We start from the raw sequence: 15160 nt of genomic DNA on the forward strand, positions 1-15160 counted from the left end.
CCTCCCTCAACAAACTAAAAAGATTTCGAATGAAAAATATATATATTGTGTCTTTCCAATCCGATAACGTTAAGGAATAAAACGTAGCGTTTTGTGTTACAATTTTAAAAAATGTTGGGTTGAAGTCCGTTGCTATGGGCCCTTCAGTTCAACAGAGTGGAGTCGGGAGGAGGTGGCGGCTGCGGCTGAGGAAGACACACGGGCAACATGGTGAGAGCTACCTACCTGGCGGCGACCCTCAGACAGGGAAGCTTTTCTTTTACCTACACCATGTATCTTACTCTCCCAGTGACCTACTCAGCAGCAATTAGACAAGGTCCCGTTAACGACCAGGAATGACGACCCCCTCCGTAGGCTGGAGCCTGGCCGTTATTTTACCCCTAATGTATTAGTCAGAAAAGGGTGTTCCCTCCCCTTTTTTTTGGTAAGAGTTTGATTAGTGTTTCGTGCTCTTTAAAAAAAACAGCCAGCACATTCGACACCGTGAGAATTTGCGAAAAAAGACAGCGCTAGCGTCCTGGTGTGAGAAGGAGGAGTGATAGTTTCTTGGAGGGTTGTGTTTATTTTCGCGGTTTGCTTTGCTTTGCTTTACTGTATCGGGGAAAAAGGTGTTTGTTAGTTTCACAAACCATTACAATCTGGAAGCGTCGAAGTTTGTTTTAGCAACGGTCGAGTGTTTAGATGTTAAATGCGCGTTTATTTTAATTTTTTTTCGTGATTATTCCCAACAAGTTTGTAGTCTCTGAATGTGCAATTGTATGTTGTATTTTGGGTGGCTTCACGGCCTTTTTTGTTTCTCCTGGCGTAGCATCATAGATGCAGCACAGAAGGAAGCTATTCATCCTATGATGTCGGTGCTGATTCTACTGATGTATTCAAGTAATCCTATTCTTATGCTTTTTTCCCATAGCTCTGTAATTTGAGTTCCCATCAAGTGTTGAGACAGCTTTTTTTTAATGTTCTTATTGAATATGCCTCCATATGCCTTTCCTTCCTCACATATACCCACACATACTCAATGATAGAGTTTTACAACATAGAAAGAGGCCCTTTGATCCAGCATGTCTGTGCTGGCCATCAAGAGCCTATCCTAATTCCATTTTCCAGCATTTAGTCCGTAGTCTCGTACGCTATGGTGTTTCAAGTGCACATCTAAATGCTTCTTAAGTGTTGTGAGGGTTTGTGTCTCTACCATCTTTTCAGGTAGTGAATTCCAGATGCTGTCCACCCTCTGGGTGAAAATCGTTTTCCTCAAGTCCCATTACCTTAAACCTATGCCCCATTGTTATTGATCCCTCAACTAAGGGGAATTATTTCTTCCTATCGATGTCCTTCACTTCATCCAAGTGTAATTTTGTACACTTTTTAGTTAGGTCCCCCCTGAGCCTTCTTAGCTCCAAGGAAAAAAACCTAACCTAACCTAATCAACCTCTCTTCAGAGCTGAAATGCTCTGACCCAGGCAACATCCTGGTGAATCTCCTTTGCACTCTTTCTAGTGCAGTCACCTCCTTCCTATAGTGTGGTGATCAGAACTTCACACGTTACTTGTAAACTCTGGTCTACTGAGTATTTTGTATGGTTCCATCATAATTTTGTTGCTCTTATACTCTATGCCAAGGCTAATAAAGGCAAGTATCCCACATGCCTTTTTTAACTAGCTTATCTATCTGGCCTGGTGCCTTCATGGACCTATGAACATGTCCCCAAGAGTCCTCTGTACTTCTTAGCATCCTACTGTTCATTGTGTATTCCTTTACCTTTTCAGTCTTCCCAAAATGCATCACCTCACACTTTTAAGGGTTAAATTCCATTTGCCACAATTTTGCCCATCTGACAAGCCCATCTAGATCGCCATGTAATCTGACTCCTTGATGAATATTGTGACACCACCTCCTCTTTTACACCATCTCCACTTTTCAGACAGTGTATCTCGCATCATTTTCCTGAATGTGTGCTGCCATAAATTGAATTCTATTCCAGCTGAGGTCCAACCATTGTTTTACAATGATTTAATATAACTTTCTCACATTTATATTCTTCCTTTGTTAATAAAGCCAAAAACATTTTTTTTTAACAGTTTTCTGAATTTATCCTGTTAAATTCAAGGAATTGTGTACATACATTCCCTGGTCTCTCAGTTCCTATACCCCTTTTAAAATTATGCCATTTAGTTTTTCTTGTATCATTTCATACTTCTTTGCTTTAAGTTTTATCGACTAGGTGCTCAGTACACCAATTTCTCAATATCTTCCGAATGTTTGTTACTGTCCTTATTGTTTACCACCTTGATATTTTCTTTATCTGTTTGATATGTTGTACTGTATGAATGTGTGAATATAGTTGATGGGTTGCAACACTTCGTTTCAAAATTCCTCTGTGATAGGTAGAAGAAGTGTGTGCAGTTATGGCAGAAGATACAGAGAAGTGTAGTGCCACTATCTTTCAAGACTTTCTGTTAAAGCCCTATGGCACACTGAACAACAAAAGGGCATACAGAGAGAAACAATCATGCAAGCACAAACAGAATGAATGTTCATAGAAGATTAGAAAGAGAGAACCTGTAATATTTGGACATCAGCATCATGTTGATATAGATAATGTATGCTTAAATTTACTCTGGTGCTATTGCAAATTACGATATAGAAATAAGTATTTTAGTTTTTGTCCTCTGCAAAGGCAGTAGTCCTCTTTAATTTATCTGGTTTGTTCCCTGCCAATTTATTAAAAAACTTCTTTGAATAATAGACTATTATATTTCACAGAACTAGATATCTTGGCAGTAAAGGAAAAGTTTAAAATCTTTTCACTTGCCAATCCATCTCCATCTTCTTCCCGTCTCTACCTTCCTAGTAAATGTGAGAAATGTCATGGAAGGTATATTAGCATGGATACAACTCTACATGGAATTTTGGATCCTTTGGATTTTACTGGCTTGCTGTACAAATAAGACTGTGTGTGGAACTAGAATTGGGTTTGTGCTTGGTTACCGGCACTGTTTTGCCACTGGATCGGCTTCATGCCCAAAAAGGTCGAAAAGCCAATTTGCATGTCATTAACGAGTCATGCATGACATTGTCCAGGCTTATTTCAACATACCTCCCCGCCGACGAGAATCACAGCTGGTCTCCATCAGTGGAGACCAGATGTGATGGCCTCGTGGGGTTGGATCAGAGGCCATTGAAGCCCCCAGTGGTTGGGGGCATGGTTGAGCAGTGTCACTGAAGCAGTTCCACCCTGGCACTGCCCATTGGGCACCCTGGCACCGCCCACTGGGTACCATAATTGTGCTGGGGTTGTACCAAGGAGGTGGGGCCTGAGGATGGGGAGCTCTGCAGGAGGTAGAACAGCAGGGGATATGTAAGGGGAAGGGGAGAGACTGGCACAGGGAGTGATTGGCAGGAATGGGGAGGATACAGGATGGGCTATGCAAGGGGTCATGGGTCATGACAAGGGACTCATCAGGAGGGTCTTGATGCCAGCGACCTGTGTTGCCATTGTGGGTGGGGAGGGGTTCTACTTTGCCGCCAATGATGAGGGGTGGCATGATATCTATGGGAAAAGAGGGCATGGTGGCAGGGGAGATCACAGCTCTTGCGCAATGGCACCCTGAGCAGTCTGCAGCTGGATTTTCTGGTGAGCTTAGGCACTGCCCTGCTGGTGAGAATCACACTTCTGTCCAAAAATGTGACAATGTCATAAGATTGCATTTCAAGCTTGCCCCAAAAAAAAAGAAATAAGAGCAGGAGTAGGCCATCTAGCCCTTCGAACCTGCCCCGCCATTCAATAAGATCACGGCTGATCTGAAGTGGCTCAGTTCCACTTTCCCGCTTTCTCCCCATAACCCTTAATTCCCTTGCCTACCAAAAACCTATCTACCTGTGTCTTAAATATATTCAGTGAGGTAGCCTCCACCACTTCAACGGGCAGAGAATTCCAGAGATTCACCACCCTTTGAGTGAAGAAGTTCCTCCTCAACTCCATTCTAACCTGCTTATCTTGAGGCTGCGCCCTCTAGTCCTGCTGTCCTTTCTGAGCAGGAAGAATCTCTCTACCTCTACCCTATCCATCCCCTTCATTATCTTATACGTCTCTGTAAGATCCCCCTCATCCTTCTAAACTCCAACGAGTACAGACCCAGTCTATTCAGCCTCTCTTCATAGTCCAACCCCCTCATCTCCGGTATCCGCCTAGTGAATCTCCTCTGCACTCCCTCCATGGCCAAAATATCCTTGCGCAAGTGCAGCGACCAAAACTGCACACAGTACTCCAGCTGCGGCCTCACCAGTGCCTTGTACAGTTGCAGCAAGACCTCTCTGCTTTTATATTCTATCCCCCTCGCTATAAAGGCCAGCATCCCATTCGCCTTCTTGATCACCTGCTGCACCTGCAGACTGGGTTTTTGCGACTCATGCACAAGGACCCCCAGGTCCCTGTGCACCATAGCATGCTGCAGCTTTTTGCCCTTTAAATAATAATCCCTCCTACTATTATTCCTGCCAAAGTGGATAACCTCATACTTGCTAACATTGTACTCCATCTGCCAGGTCCTCGCCCACTCGCTCAGCCTCCCTCTGCAGACTTTCCGCACAATTTGCTTTTCCACTTATCTTTGTGTCATCAGCAAATTTCGACACCCTACACTCAGCCCCCTCTCCAGATCATCTATATAAATGGTAAATAGTTGAGGCCCCAGCACCGATCCCTGCGGCACTCCACTAGTCACCAACTGCCAATCAGAATAGCACCCATTGATACCAACTCTCTGCCTCCTATTAGACAACCAATCCTCTATCCACACCTTACCCCCAACTCCATGCCCCCAACTTTCTGAAGCAACCTTCTGTGCGGCACCTTATCAAACGCCTTCTGAAAATCGAGAAACACCACATCCACCGGTTCCCCTCTGTCTACCGCACTAGTCACATCCTCATAGAATTCCAATAAATTTGTCAGACACGACTTCCCCTTAACGAATCCATGCTGCGTCTGCTCTATCAAACAATTCTTCTCAAGGTGCCTCGCTATTTCTTCTTTGATGACGGATTCAAACATTTTTCCAACTACAGACGTTAAACTAACCGGCCTATAATTCCCTGCCTTTTGCCTGCTACCTTTTTTAAACAGCGGCGTAACATTAGCCGTTTTCCAATCTTCCGGCACTTCCCTGGAATCCAGTGAAGTTTGGTAAATAATCACTAAGGCATCTACTATCACCTCTGCCATTTCCTTCAGAACCCTGGGATACATTCCATCCGGTCCTGGGGACTTGTCCACCATCAGTCTTGCTAGTCGATCAAGCACTACCTCTCTAGTGACAGTAATCGCATTCAGGCCCTCAACTCCTACCATCCTTCTATCTTTAATACCCGGCAAACTATTCGCGTCCTCCTCCGTGAAGACTGAGGCAAAAAACTTATTTAAGGCCTCAGCCATTTCCTCATCCCCCACCACTAAATCCCCCCTCTCATCCTCTAAGGATCCAACATTCACTCTAGCCAGCCTCCTCCTCTTTATATATTTATAAAAACTCTTACTGTCTTTTTTTATATTTAGTGCTAGTTTAGCTTCATAATCTATCCTTCCTTTCTTTATCAACTTCTTAGTCAATCTTTGTTGATTTTTAAACCTCTCCCAATCTTCTACTCGCCCACTACTTTTAGACATTCTAAACGCATCAGCTTTTAATTTAATAATCTCCTTTATTTCCTTCGGTAACCATGGCTGATTATCCCTTCTTCTACCTTCCTCCTTTACCATTGGAATAAATTTCTGCTGAGCACCGAAAAAGATCTCCTTAAAGATCCTCCACTGTTCCTCAGCAGTCCGACTGACCAATCTGTGCCCCCAATCTACATTTGCCAATTCCTCTCTCATCCTATTGTACTCCCCTCTGTTCAAACAGAGGACACAGGTCCGGGACCCTACATTCTCATCCTCCATCTGCATCAAAAACTCAACCGTACAATGATCGCTCGTCCCAAGAGGATCCCTCACAACAAGATCCCTAATGCTTCCTGCCTCGTTACACAACACCAGATCTAAGATAGCTCGCTCCCTCGTCGGTTCCATCACACACTGTTCAAGGAAACTATCCCGGCAGCATTCCAAGAACTCTTCCTCAAGCCCACCGTGTCCGACATGGGTCAACCAATCAGTATGTAGATTGAAATCCCCCATAATTATCGCCATTCCATTTCTGCACACGTCATTTATTTGCTTGTTTATAGCCCGCCCCACCGCCAAGTTATTATTTGGGGGCCTATAGACCACACCCACCAGCGTCTTCCTCCCCTTACTGTTCCTTATCTCCACCCACAACGATTCCACGTTCTGCTCTTTGGAGCCTATATCTTCCCTTACTACCGCCCTGATATTATCCTTAATTAGCAGAGCTACCCCACCCCCTTTTTCCTCCCATCTATCCTTCCTAAACACTTGATACCCCGGACATTCAGCTCCCAGTCCCTGTCACCCTGCAACCACGTTTCCGTAATGGCCACCAGATCATATCCATTTGTGCTGATCTGCGCCACCAGCTTATTCACTTTGTTCCGAATGCTTCGTGCATTCAGATTCGTGCGTCTTTTTCCCAGCCTTTATTTTTAAAAAAGCATGAAATTGTCCCGTTTTCACATTCATTTGGCACTTTGATATTTTTTGTATGATTGTGCCTGTTTCCTACTTTAAATGCTCACTATTGCATAGTTGGGAGTTAGTTCAGAAATCAAGCAGCTGTATGTGGGGATTGATATTCAGTTTAAGTTACATTATCTACTCTTCCTGTAAAGATCACACTATGCTTGTTTTCCAATGGGCTATTGGATTTTCTGCTTAGCGTGGTTTACAGTTTTGACATTAAGATATTAGGGTGTGTTATCTATCTGATTATTTGGCTCACAGTTTAAACTAGTACTCACCAGAAAGTTCTGCAATGCATAATGATAAACATATGTGTATGAAAGGTAAATCCTTGGAATCTTTTGTAATTATTTTAAAAAGAAAACATGGATACTGTTATAGGGAGGATTGCTGTTAGTTCTTTTGGGTGCACAAGCTAGGATGCACTGGTTTTCTGTTTTGTCTGGGTTGAGTGGCTGGAAGGTCCAGATTGACAGAATGTTGTGTTCATTCTGGAATAACTGTTTATTGATGTATAGATCCATCTCAATTTTGTTATCAGCAAAAATGTATTAATTTTCTTTTCTGATTACAGGTAAATGGACATTCGTTATTACAAATGTTGTGTGTAGTGGATTTGATGCTGAAGTAAAAATAATAACTAAGATATTACTTTACTTAAATCAATCTATCTTTAAACAGCAATCAAGTATAAAAAAGACAGAATGCATGTGTGTGGATTTTGGTGGCCAAGACAGAAGGTTAAAATGTGTTGGAACTGGATAATCCATTAGGTTAGCATGTTAACCTTTTAGATGTTGAATAATTTGAGAGTTGGAACTGTAATGTGAACTTGCTACCACGGAGTAGTTGAAGTGCAATTTGGGCAAAACTAGACTAGGGAGAGGGGAATAGATGGCTACAGTGGTAGATGATTTCTATGCTTTCTCATCTAAATGAGAAAAGACATGAAAAGGCTTGAATAGAGTATGAACATGGACTGGTTCAAATGGCCTGTTTCTGAGTCATACATCTATGTAATAACAGCAAATGTTAATTGGGCTGCCCTGGAAAAGTGATGGGTTTCTCCTGAGTTTGGAGCTCAGATACATTGCTGGAGAAAGTTTGAAGAACATTTTATCTGTATGTAACTATGTTGTACTTAATCAAGGAACTCTTGATGTTGAAACTGGTACAGTAAGTGAGAAATCATTATCCCTGTTGCCTGCATTCTTTGCCATGATAAACTCATTGGCAAAAGAATAATATTCTGTTGTTCATTACCCTGCTTGTTACATCAGGAATGAGTATGTAGCCCAATGAGGACTTAGGTTCCACTCCAGTGTCGTCCGCCTTACTTCATCTAACTATCAGGATAACCTTGTACTCTGTACTTCCTCATGGTGTATATTTGTTTCAACATAGCTTTAGTGGGGCTGTTGGCATAGTCTAGTTTCTTCTCCGGCTTTCTTCCAGCATCCCTCAATCTACTGCTCAAAATTATCCATCTATTGGATTTTTCTTCTTCCTCATCTGTTTTAACTACAGTTTCTCAGTCAATTGTTGCCAGAAAAAAAGCTGCTAGGGCTTTGTTTCCAATGTCTATACTTGACTATCTTTCTCTCTCCAACTTTAATTAGCAATTCTTTTGATTTCTGAACTTCTAGGTTTCCCTTAAAATAATCTGTACTATTTGCCTCAACTATTCCCAGTGCTATTGAGTACATATTCTCACCACCTCAGATGAAAAGGTTTATTCTGAATTCCCAATTTCAATTCTTAGTGACTTATACTATGTTAATGGTCTCTACTTGTGCCTAAATGGAAACCGCACTCTCCATACCTACTATATCAAAATCTTTCATTATTTTAAAACTATTGGGTCACGCCTCAGCCTTCCCTTTCCAAGAGAGATAGCCAGGCTACTCATCATCTTTGCTAATGGGTATAACCTTGTAGTTTTGGTAACATTCTTGTAATTTTTGTTATCCCTCCTCCGTGTGCTTCTTTATCCTTTCAGTAATATAATGAACAGCTTTGCACGCAGTATTCTAAATGTGGTCTAGCCAAGGTTCAGTACGTGTTTAGTATAGGTTCTCTCCCTTTAGAAATAAGCTTGGCACTTTGTTTACTTTTGTTATGACTTTATTGACCAGTATTGCAACGTGCAGTGATTTGTGTATTTGTACAACCAGATCTCTTTGCTCCGCTGCACTTTTTGGATTCTTATTTTACAAGTAATTTTATTTCCTTATTTTTCTAATATCTCAAAATTATATGTTTACATTAATTTGCTAATTATTTGTCTATTCTGCAGTTTGTTAATGAATTTATTTGTTGCAATCTTTTGCAGCGCTGACTTGAATTCCCAATTTGATGTCTTCCACAAATTAAGAAATTATGTTTTTGATTTCAAAGTCTAAATCATTCAATATAAATTGTGAACAGCCTTGGTTCCAAATCTGATCCTTGTCTGATCTGCCTTGATAACTTCTGCCGCGCTGAATAGCTACTCTATATCTCTGCAGTCATCTGCTTTATGTCTTGGAACTAACTAGTTATCTATTCTGCTATTAGTGCACTTATTCTGCATGTTCTCACCTCATTAATTGTCTATTATGTGGTACCCCATCAAAGGTATTAAAGAAATCTAGATAAATCGCAGCTGCCTTACCCTTGTCCTCTCCCTCTGTCTCACCACTTCAAAAGAGGTTTATACTGTATTATGTCTGGACACGTAATGCAGATACTTCATTTGTGAACCATTAGAAACTGGTGTCACTTTTTAAGTTAGAAACAATTAAGCCAAATATATATGCAACGTTCCTTTTACAACTTACTAGATTTAAGGAGACTCTTGTTTCATCAGTCATTAGTCATTGAAAGTAAAAAGCAATCAAATAAAGTTTGATTGCCTGTAATGCTATAGTCTTCTTACAAATGATCTTAAATTTGAAATAATATCTGCCAACTTTAAATGTTTTAATGAAATAATAATGTTTGAACACTATAATAAGCTACACTTTTCAAAGGAGAGTTCTGAATATCCCATAATTTGTGCAGAAGTTTTGAATAAATCATAATTGAGAGTTATTGGCTGCAAAGTTAATTCTAGTGGTGCTAGGCATGCCAACTTGCATCCCTGAGTGCAGACAAGGAGTCACTATTCATGTAGCATTCTTCTTTGATGTGGACAAATGCCACAGAATCAGAGTCCCCTGAATATGCGTGAACATGTTGAATTGCGCCACCCTGACCTCAGGCACCCCAACTTCTGCTGAGCCCAGTGCCAATGTCTGAGCTTGAGCAAATGCCAGATTAGGTAATGTGGCCTGTTCATCATTTCCATGCAATTACTTCTTGGGCTGCTTTGGCTGTTCAGGTGGCAGCTTTTGGTTGTCTGAAAGCAAGAATGTAGAAAAGAGAGGTACTCATGAGGGAATGGGTAGTGTGGGAAGTAAGAGATCCATGATTTCTGCCTTGGAAGTAAGAGTTCTGAGTTTAGCAGCTTAGCCTTCATGCCAGATAGCAGGATGAGGTTGTGCTGGGAGTTGAGAAATTTAAGGTACTGCAGATCCCAATATTGAGGGTATTTGACTTTCCTGAGCCTACAATTCTGGGCAAAACAAATTTTGTATCTATTTAGTTGTTTACTTGGACATTTTTGACTCTGTAAAATGTGTTGCTCTCTCTTACAACGGGCAAGGCTCGCAGAGTGGCATTCTCTATTGGTGTTGGGCAGGAACTTGCAAGCCTCAGGTGGGTGAGGTGGTAAAATTCTGGTTAATGGTATTCTGGGTAAATGGCAAAGATAATCCTGGTGTTACATGATTCTAGAGTAGTAGTTATGTTTCAAAGGGGACCGAAGAGTTGATGAAATATAGGTAGATCTGGCGATGGATGGATAAGAAATCTGTGCATCACCAGAGTTTTGTACCTGCTGATTTTTATATTCCAGCTAGTAGTTATCATTATCAGTATTCAATCATCATTCCAGAAGTTCCTGTACATCAGTAAGCTGATTGCATTTACTTGTTCTGGTGCTTAGTTGACACCCGGTGACATCACTAATGATAGTAGTGCAAAATAAAAGCAGATTTAATGGTTGCATGACCTGATAAATTTAGTTGAATATTATATTTGAAAACAATTGCTGGGTATGATTACAAAACTTGAATACTTGAGCAATTTCTAGATATTTGGTACAAGTGTTGGGGGCGGCATGGAGGCACAGTGGTTAGCACTGCTGCCTCACAGCAGTGAGAGACCTGGGTTCAATTCCAGGCTTGGGTTATAGTCTGTGTGGAGTTTGCACATTCTCCCTGTGTCTGCGTGGGTTCCTCCGGGTGCTCCGGTTTCCTCCCACAGTCCACAAATGTGCAGGTTGGGTGGATTGCCTATGCTAAAAAATTGCCCCTTTAGCGTTCGGGGGATTAGCAGGGTAAATATGTGAGGTTATGGGGATAGGGCCTGGGTGGGATTGTGGTCGGTGCAGATTTGACGGACAGAATGACCTCCTTTGCACTGCAGATTCTATGAAGTAGCAATCAGTTTATTTGGATTAAGGCTTTATGCTTCGTGTATGCAATGTTATATGAGCATGTGCTGAATGTGTGCCATCTATGTTTTCTCAGTATTCTGTTTTGCTTTGGAATTTGCCATTTGGTAGGAAAATTCTACATTTCACTACTAGTATCGAAATGCCATGTTAACAAACATATCTTTCAAATAGTTTGGGAGGGAAAAGATTCACTGTTGTGAAGTGACCCTTAATTGGAAGTATGTGTAAGTGCGCAGGTATTGGGTGAGCAAAAGATTTAGTTCAATCCAAATAGCCTGCCACCACTCATTTTCAGGTTGATGTGAAGTATAAGTACATGTATAAGGTACCATAGAGTTACCTGAAATCCACTGGACAGAATGGCAACATGAATCTTTGCCTGCAGGGGAAAATGTCTCTAATTAGAGACGGCCTAGAACAGAATTTTGTGTGAAATCTGCACAATTCTTATTATATCTCAAACTGCTTCAATGTGTTAACCTACAACAAATGCTTTTCTTTACTGGAGGGTAAATAAACTTGACCATAATTGGGACTGAAATAATGTAATAGCATATTATTGCATTTTAAACTGGGGACTGTTTGTATCACTGGATGGCAGCATTTGCTAATTTTATTAGGAACCTGATTCCTCATTAAAGATTGCTTGAAGGTCATTTGAAAATAACTGTGTGGGTGCGTGCGTGCATGTCACGCATGCAGAGCACTTTTCTCTGAATTACATGATTAATTCACATTATGGGTATTATGTTTTTGAGAATTAAAAATAAAAACACAACATGCATTGTCCTTTTTAGTATCTTGTCTTCTAGGAGTAAAATTAAGTAATTAATCAATCAATCAATCATGCCTAAACTGACACAATTGAGTGAGGACTTGAACTGGGGCAGTAATTATGACATGTCTTGGGTTTTCAGGGTCTAAACCAGGCATGAAGTTGAATTTGGGAGTGTGACTTTAAACGGTGTAAAAGGGTGAGTGGCATGATGATATTGGTCTGGACGTACAATAAAGGCCCGTGACCCTATAACAAGTGTAACCAATATCTGAAAAGATGGACTTTTCAGCAACTGGCCTCCTTGCTTGCCAGAAACATTAACTTTGTAACCTATCCAGCAGATCATAGTGAGTTAGTAAGGAGTTTTCAAGAGCAGTATGTAAAGGGATCCCAACCTGTATTGAAAATAGGAGGTTGAATAACAGCAAGAAAGAATACTGTGATTTGCATGAATTGTTGGATTCCTACAGATGCAGGGAATTGTAGATTGTATATGTATAACCAAGGCACTTATCCATCAGGAAGCAGCTCTGTTTCTGAACAGGAAGGGCTTACATTCACATGGTCTGCAACCTGTTTGTGACCGCAAATAATGAGTCATACAGGTCTATGCCTGGTTTCCTCTCATTAGACATGATTCATTCACACAGCAGCAGTCCTCAATATCCTTCTGTTCCACCCTGATGCAATATTCCTCTGTTCTACCTAAATTAGCATCTTTTTAAACAAGGGCTATCTTTTTTTCTACAACTGGCTGACATTCTTGTCCCTGAGTCAGATGTTGTGTGTTTAGCCCAGTTCCAGAGTCTTGACCACAAAATCTAGGCTGACATCCAATTTCTGTACTTTGAAAGTGCTGTAATTTGGAAGTGCTGTCTTTGAATTAGACATTAAAACCAAGGTTCCATCTGTGCATTAATGGCACTATTTCAAAGACATGCAAGACATTCTCACTGGTATTCTAATCGTTATTTATTCCTCAACCAACATCACTAAATCAGATTATCTAGTCATTATTTTGTTGCTGTTTGTGTTCCCTGCTGTGTACAAATTAGCTCCTGTGTTTCCTACACTGCATAAATAGCTAGACTTCAAAGGTACTTAATTATCTGTAAAGCTATTTGGCACAAACTAAGGCTGTGAAAGGCACTATATAAGTGCAGTTTTTAAATTATTTGTTCAAAGGATGTGGGCATCATTGGCAAGCCTAGCATTTAACGCCCATCCCTAATAACCCCTGAGAAGGTGATGGTGAGCTGTCCTGCATTCCTTTTGATGCAGGCGCACCAAAGGTACTGTTGGGGGGTGATCGTGGTTGTGTGGACTGGGAGTGGGGTGAAAGAACATTTTCATCCTTCCCTAAAGGACATACGCACTCGTCACCAACTGTACTTGCTTTCCCATCCATTGTCTCGGGATGAAGCGGCCTGTTTGTAAATCTACTCTCCTATTTGACCTCAAACCATTACAGCTCTATTCCTTTTCATCATGAAACTACTTGCTTCCACCTCCTTAACATTGCTCACCTCTACATATCTTCTGCTGAAACCTGCATTCTTGCTTTTGTAATAGCTGAGTGTGGAGGCAACAATGTTACATTAATCTATTCAGTGTTAACATATCAATCACACAATAAGGATTAGTGAAACAATGTGGGTTCTTTATTTGATTAGATATACAAATATTAACTAGAAGGCTAAGTATACATGTCTGACTCCTACCATCTGCTGCTATGGACTGAATGCAAGTCATGGGATTAATTGCATCCTATGTCAAGGTGATATTGAGAGAACAGTTTCTCAAAGGTACATATGCATCATATCAGATTATCCCATTTTTTCTAAGCTAGTTTATCTTTAAAGAATGAAACTATTTTCATGACAACAAAATAACAAAATGATTTCTTTGAGTTCTAATTAATACCAAACCACCTAGAGTCTGCTGTTAATCTCTGTTCCTCCATAAATGTCTCAGCAGATAGACTTGTATTATTTAAGCACTCACAAACTTGAATAATCATACAAGGACCTGTTGTTCATTGGTTGTGAGGTGTGACAGTGTTCCAGAACGAAGGTCCAGAATGTAAAATTCCTGCAGAGCTACACAATCACTTACAAATTGAAACTTTTTATAGTTTTTTCACTTCCACGCCAATTCTATATTTGGAAGAGTTAAGGCTTGTATACGTCTGAGTCATATCTTCAAAATTCATGCTGTCATCATGTTACATTCTTTTATTTGACGTAAATGTGCCAATGACACAAGAAAGATTGGTGAAAAAATGTGGTTTCTTTTGTATGAAGTCTTATAATGTTAACTAGGAAGCTAAGATTACAAATCTGGCTCCTGCCATTTACTGTTGTAGATTCTGTGTCAATGTGGTAGTGAGTGACAGGAGTTTGAGACTGAACCTTAAAGATACTGTACATCATGTTGTGAAGTTAGTGTTTGTAAAAATATGAAAATGCTAAGAGTTGTAAATTGTCTGTTTAAAAGGTGGTTTCTTTTTTCTGTACTTGAGTTTTAAAAAATGCAGGTGTGCAGTACACAGCGAGCATAGAGTGAACCAATGTATTGCTAGCATAGGATTGTGTAATGCTGCCAGGATGACTGGTTGGTTAAACTTAAGAACATAAGAACATAAGAGCAGGAGTAGGCCATCCAGCCCTTCGAGCCTGTCCCGCCATTCAATAAGATCATGGCTGATCTGTCGCTGCTCAGTTCCACTTTCCCGCCCTCTCCCCATAACCCTTAATCCCCTCCTATCAAAAACCCATCAACCCGCGTCTTAAAAATATTTAGCGAGGCAGCCTCCACAACTTCAACGGGCAGAGAATTCCAGAGATTCACCACCCTTTGAGTGAAGAAGTTCCTCCTCAACTCCGTTCTAAACCGCCCCCCTTTTATCTTGAGGCTGTGCCCCCTAGTCCTATTGTCTTTTTTGAGCGGGAAGAGTCTTTCCACCTCTATCCTATCCATCCCATTCATCATCTTATACGCCTCAATGAGATCTCCTCTCATTCTTCTAAACTCTAACGAGTACAAGCCCAGTTTATTCAGCCTCTCCTCATAGCTCAACCCCCTCAACTCCAGTATCAGCCTAGTAAACCTCCTCTGCACTCCCTCTAAGGCCAAAATATCTTTGCGCAGGTGCGGCGCCCAAAAATGCACACAGTACTCCAGTTGCGGCCTCACCAATGCC

General features: G+C 41.0%; 1 protein-coding gene across 6 annotated transcripts in view; it reads left to right on the top strand.

Annotated features, from left to right (window-relative positions):
• Positions 1-9: 9 nt before the first annotated feature.
• nme7 (NME/NM23 family member 7) overlaps positions 10-15160 on the top strand; it is a 177248-nt gene continuing 162097 nt past the window's right edge. For 2 of the 6 annotated variants that reach the window (XM_080203801.1, XM_080203800.1), the window contains exon 1: positions 10-210. In XM_080203801.1, coding sequence (XP_080059927.1) covers positions 208-210 — 3 coding nt within the window. In that variant the 5' untranslated portion in view covers positions 10-207. The remainder of the gene's footprint in view (positions 211-15160) is intronic. The other 4 variants (XM_080203802.1, XM_080203804.1, XM_080203803.1 and 1 more) reach the window with 4 other exon arrangements.

Source organism: Carcharhinus amblyrhynchos, chromosome 15 (assembly GCF_965287045.1).
Source record: "Carcharhinus amblyrhynchos chromosome 15, sCarAmb.v2.hapA, whole genome shotgun sequence".
In the NCBI taxonomy this organism is placed as follows: Eukaryota; Metazoa; Chordata; class Chondrichthyes; order Carcharhiniformes; family Carcharhinidae; genus Carcharhinus; species Carcharhinus amblyrhynchos.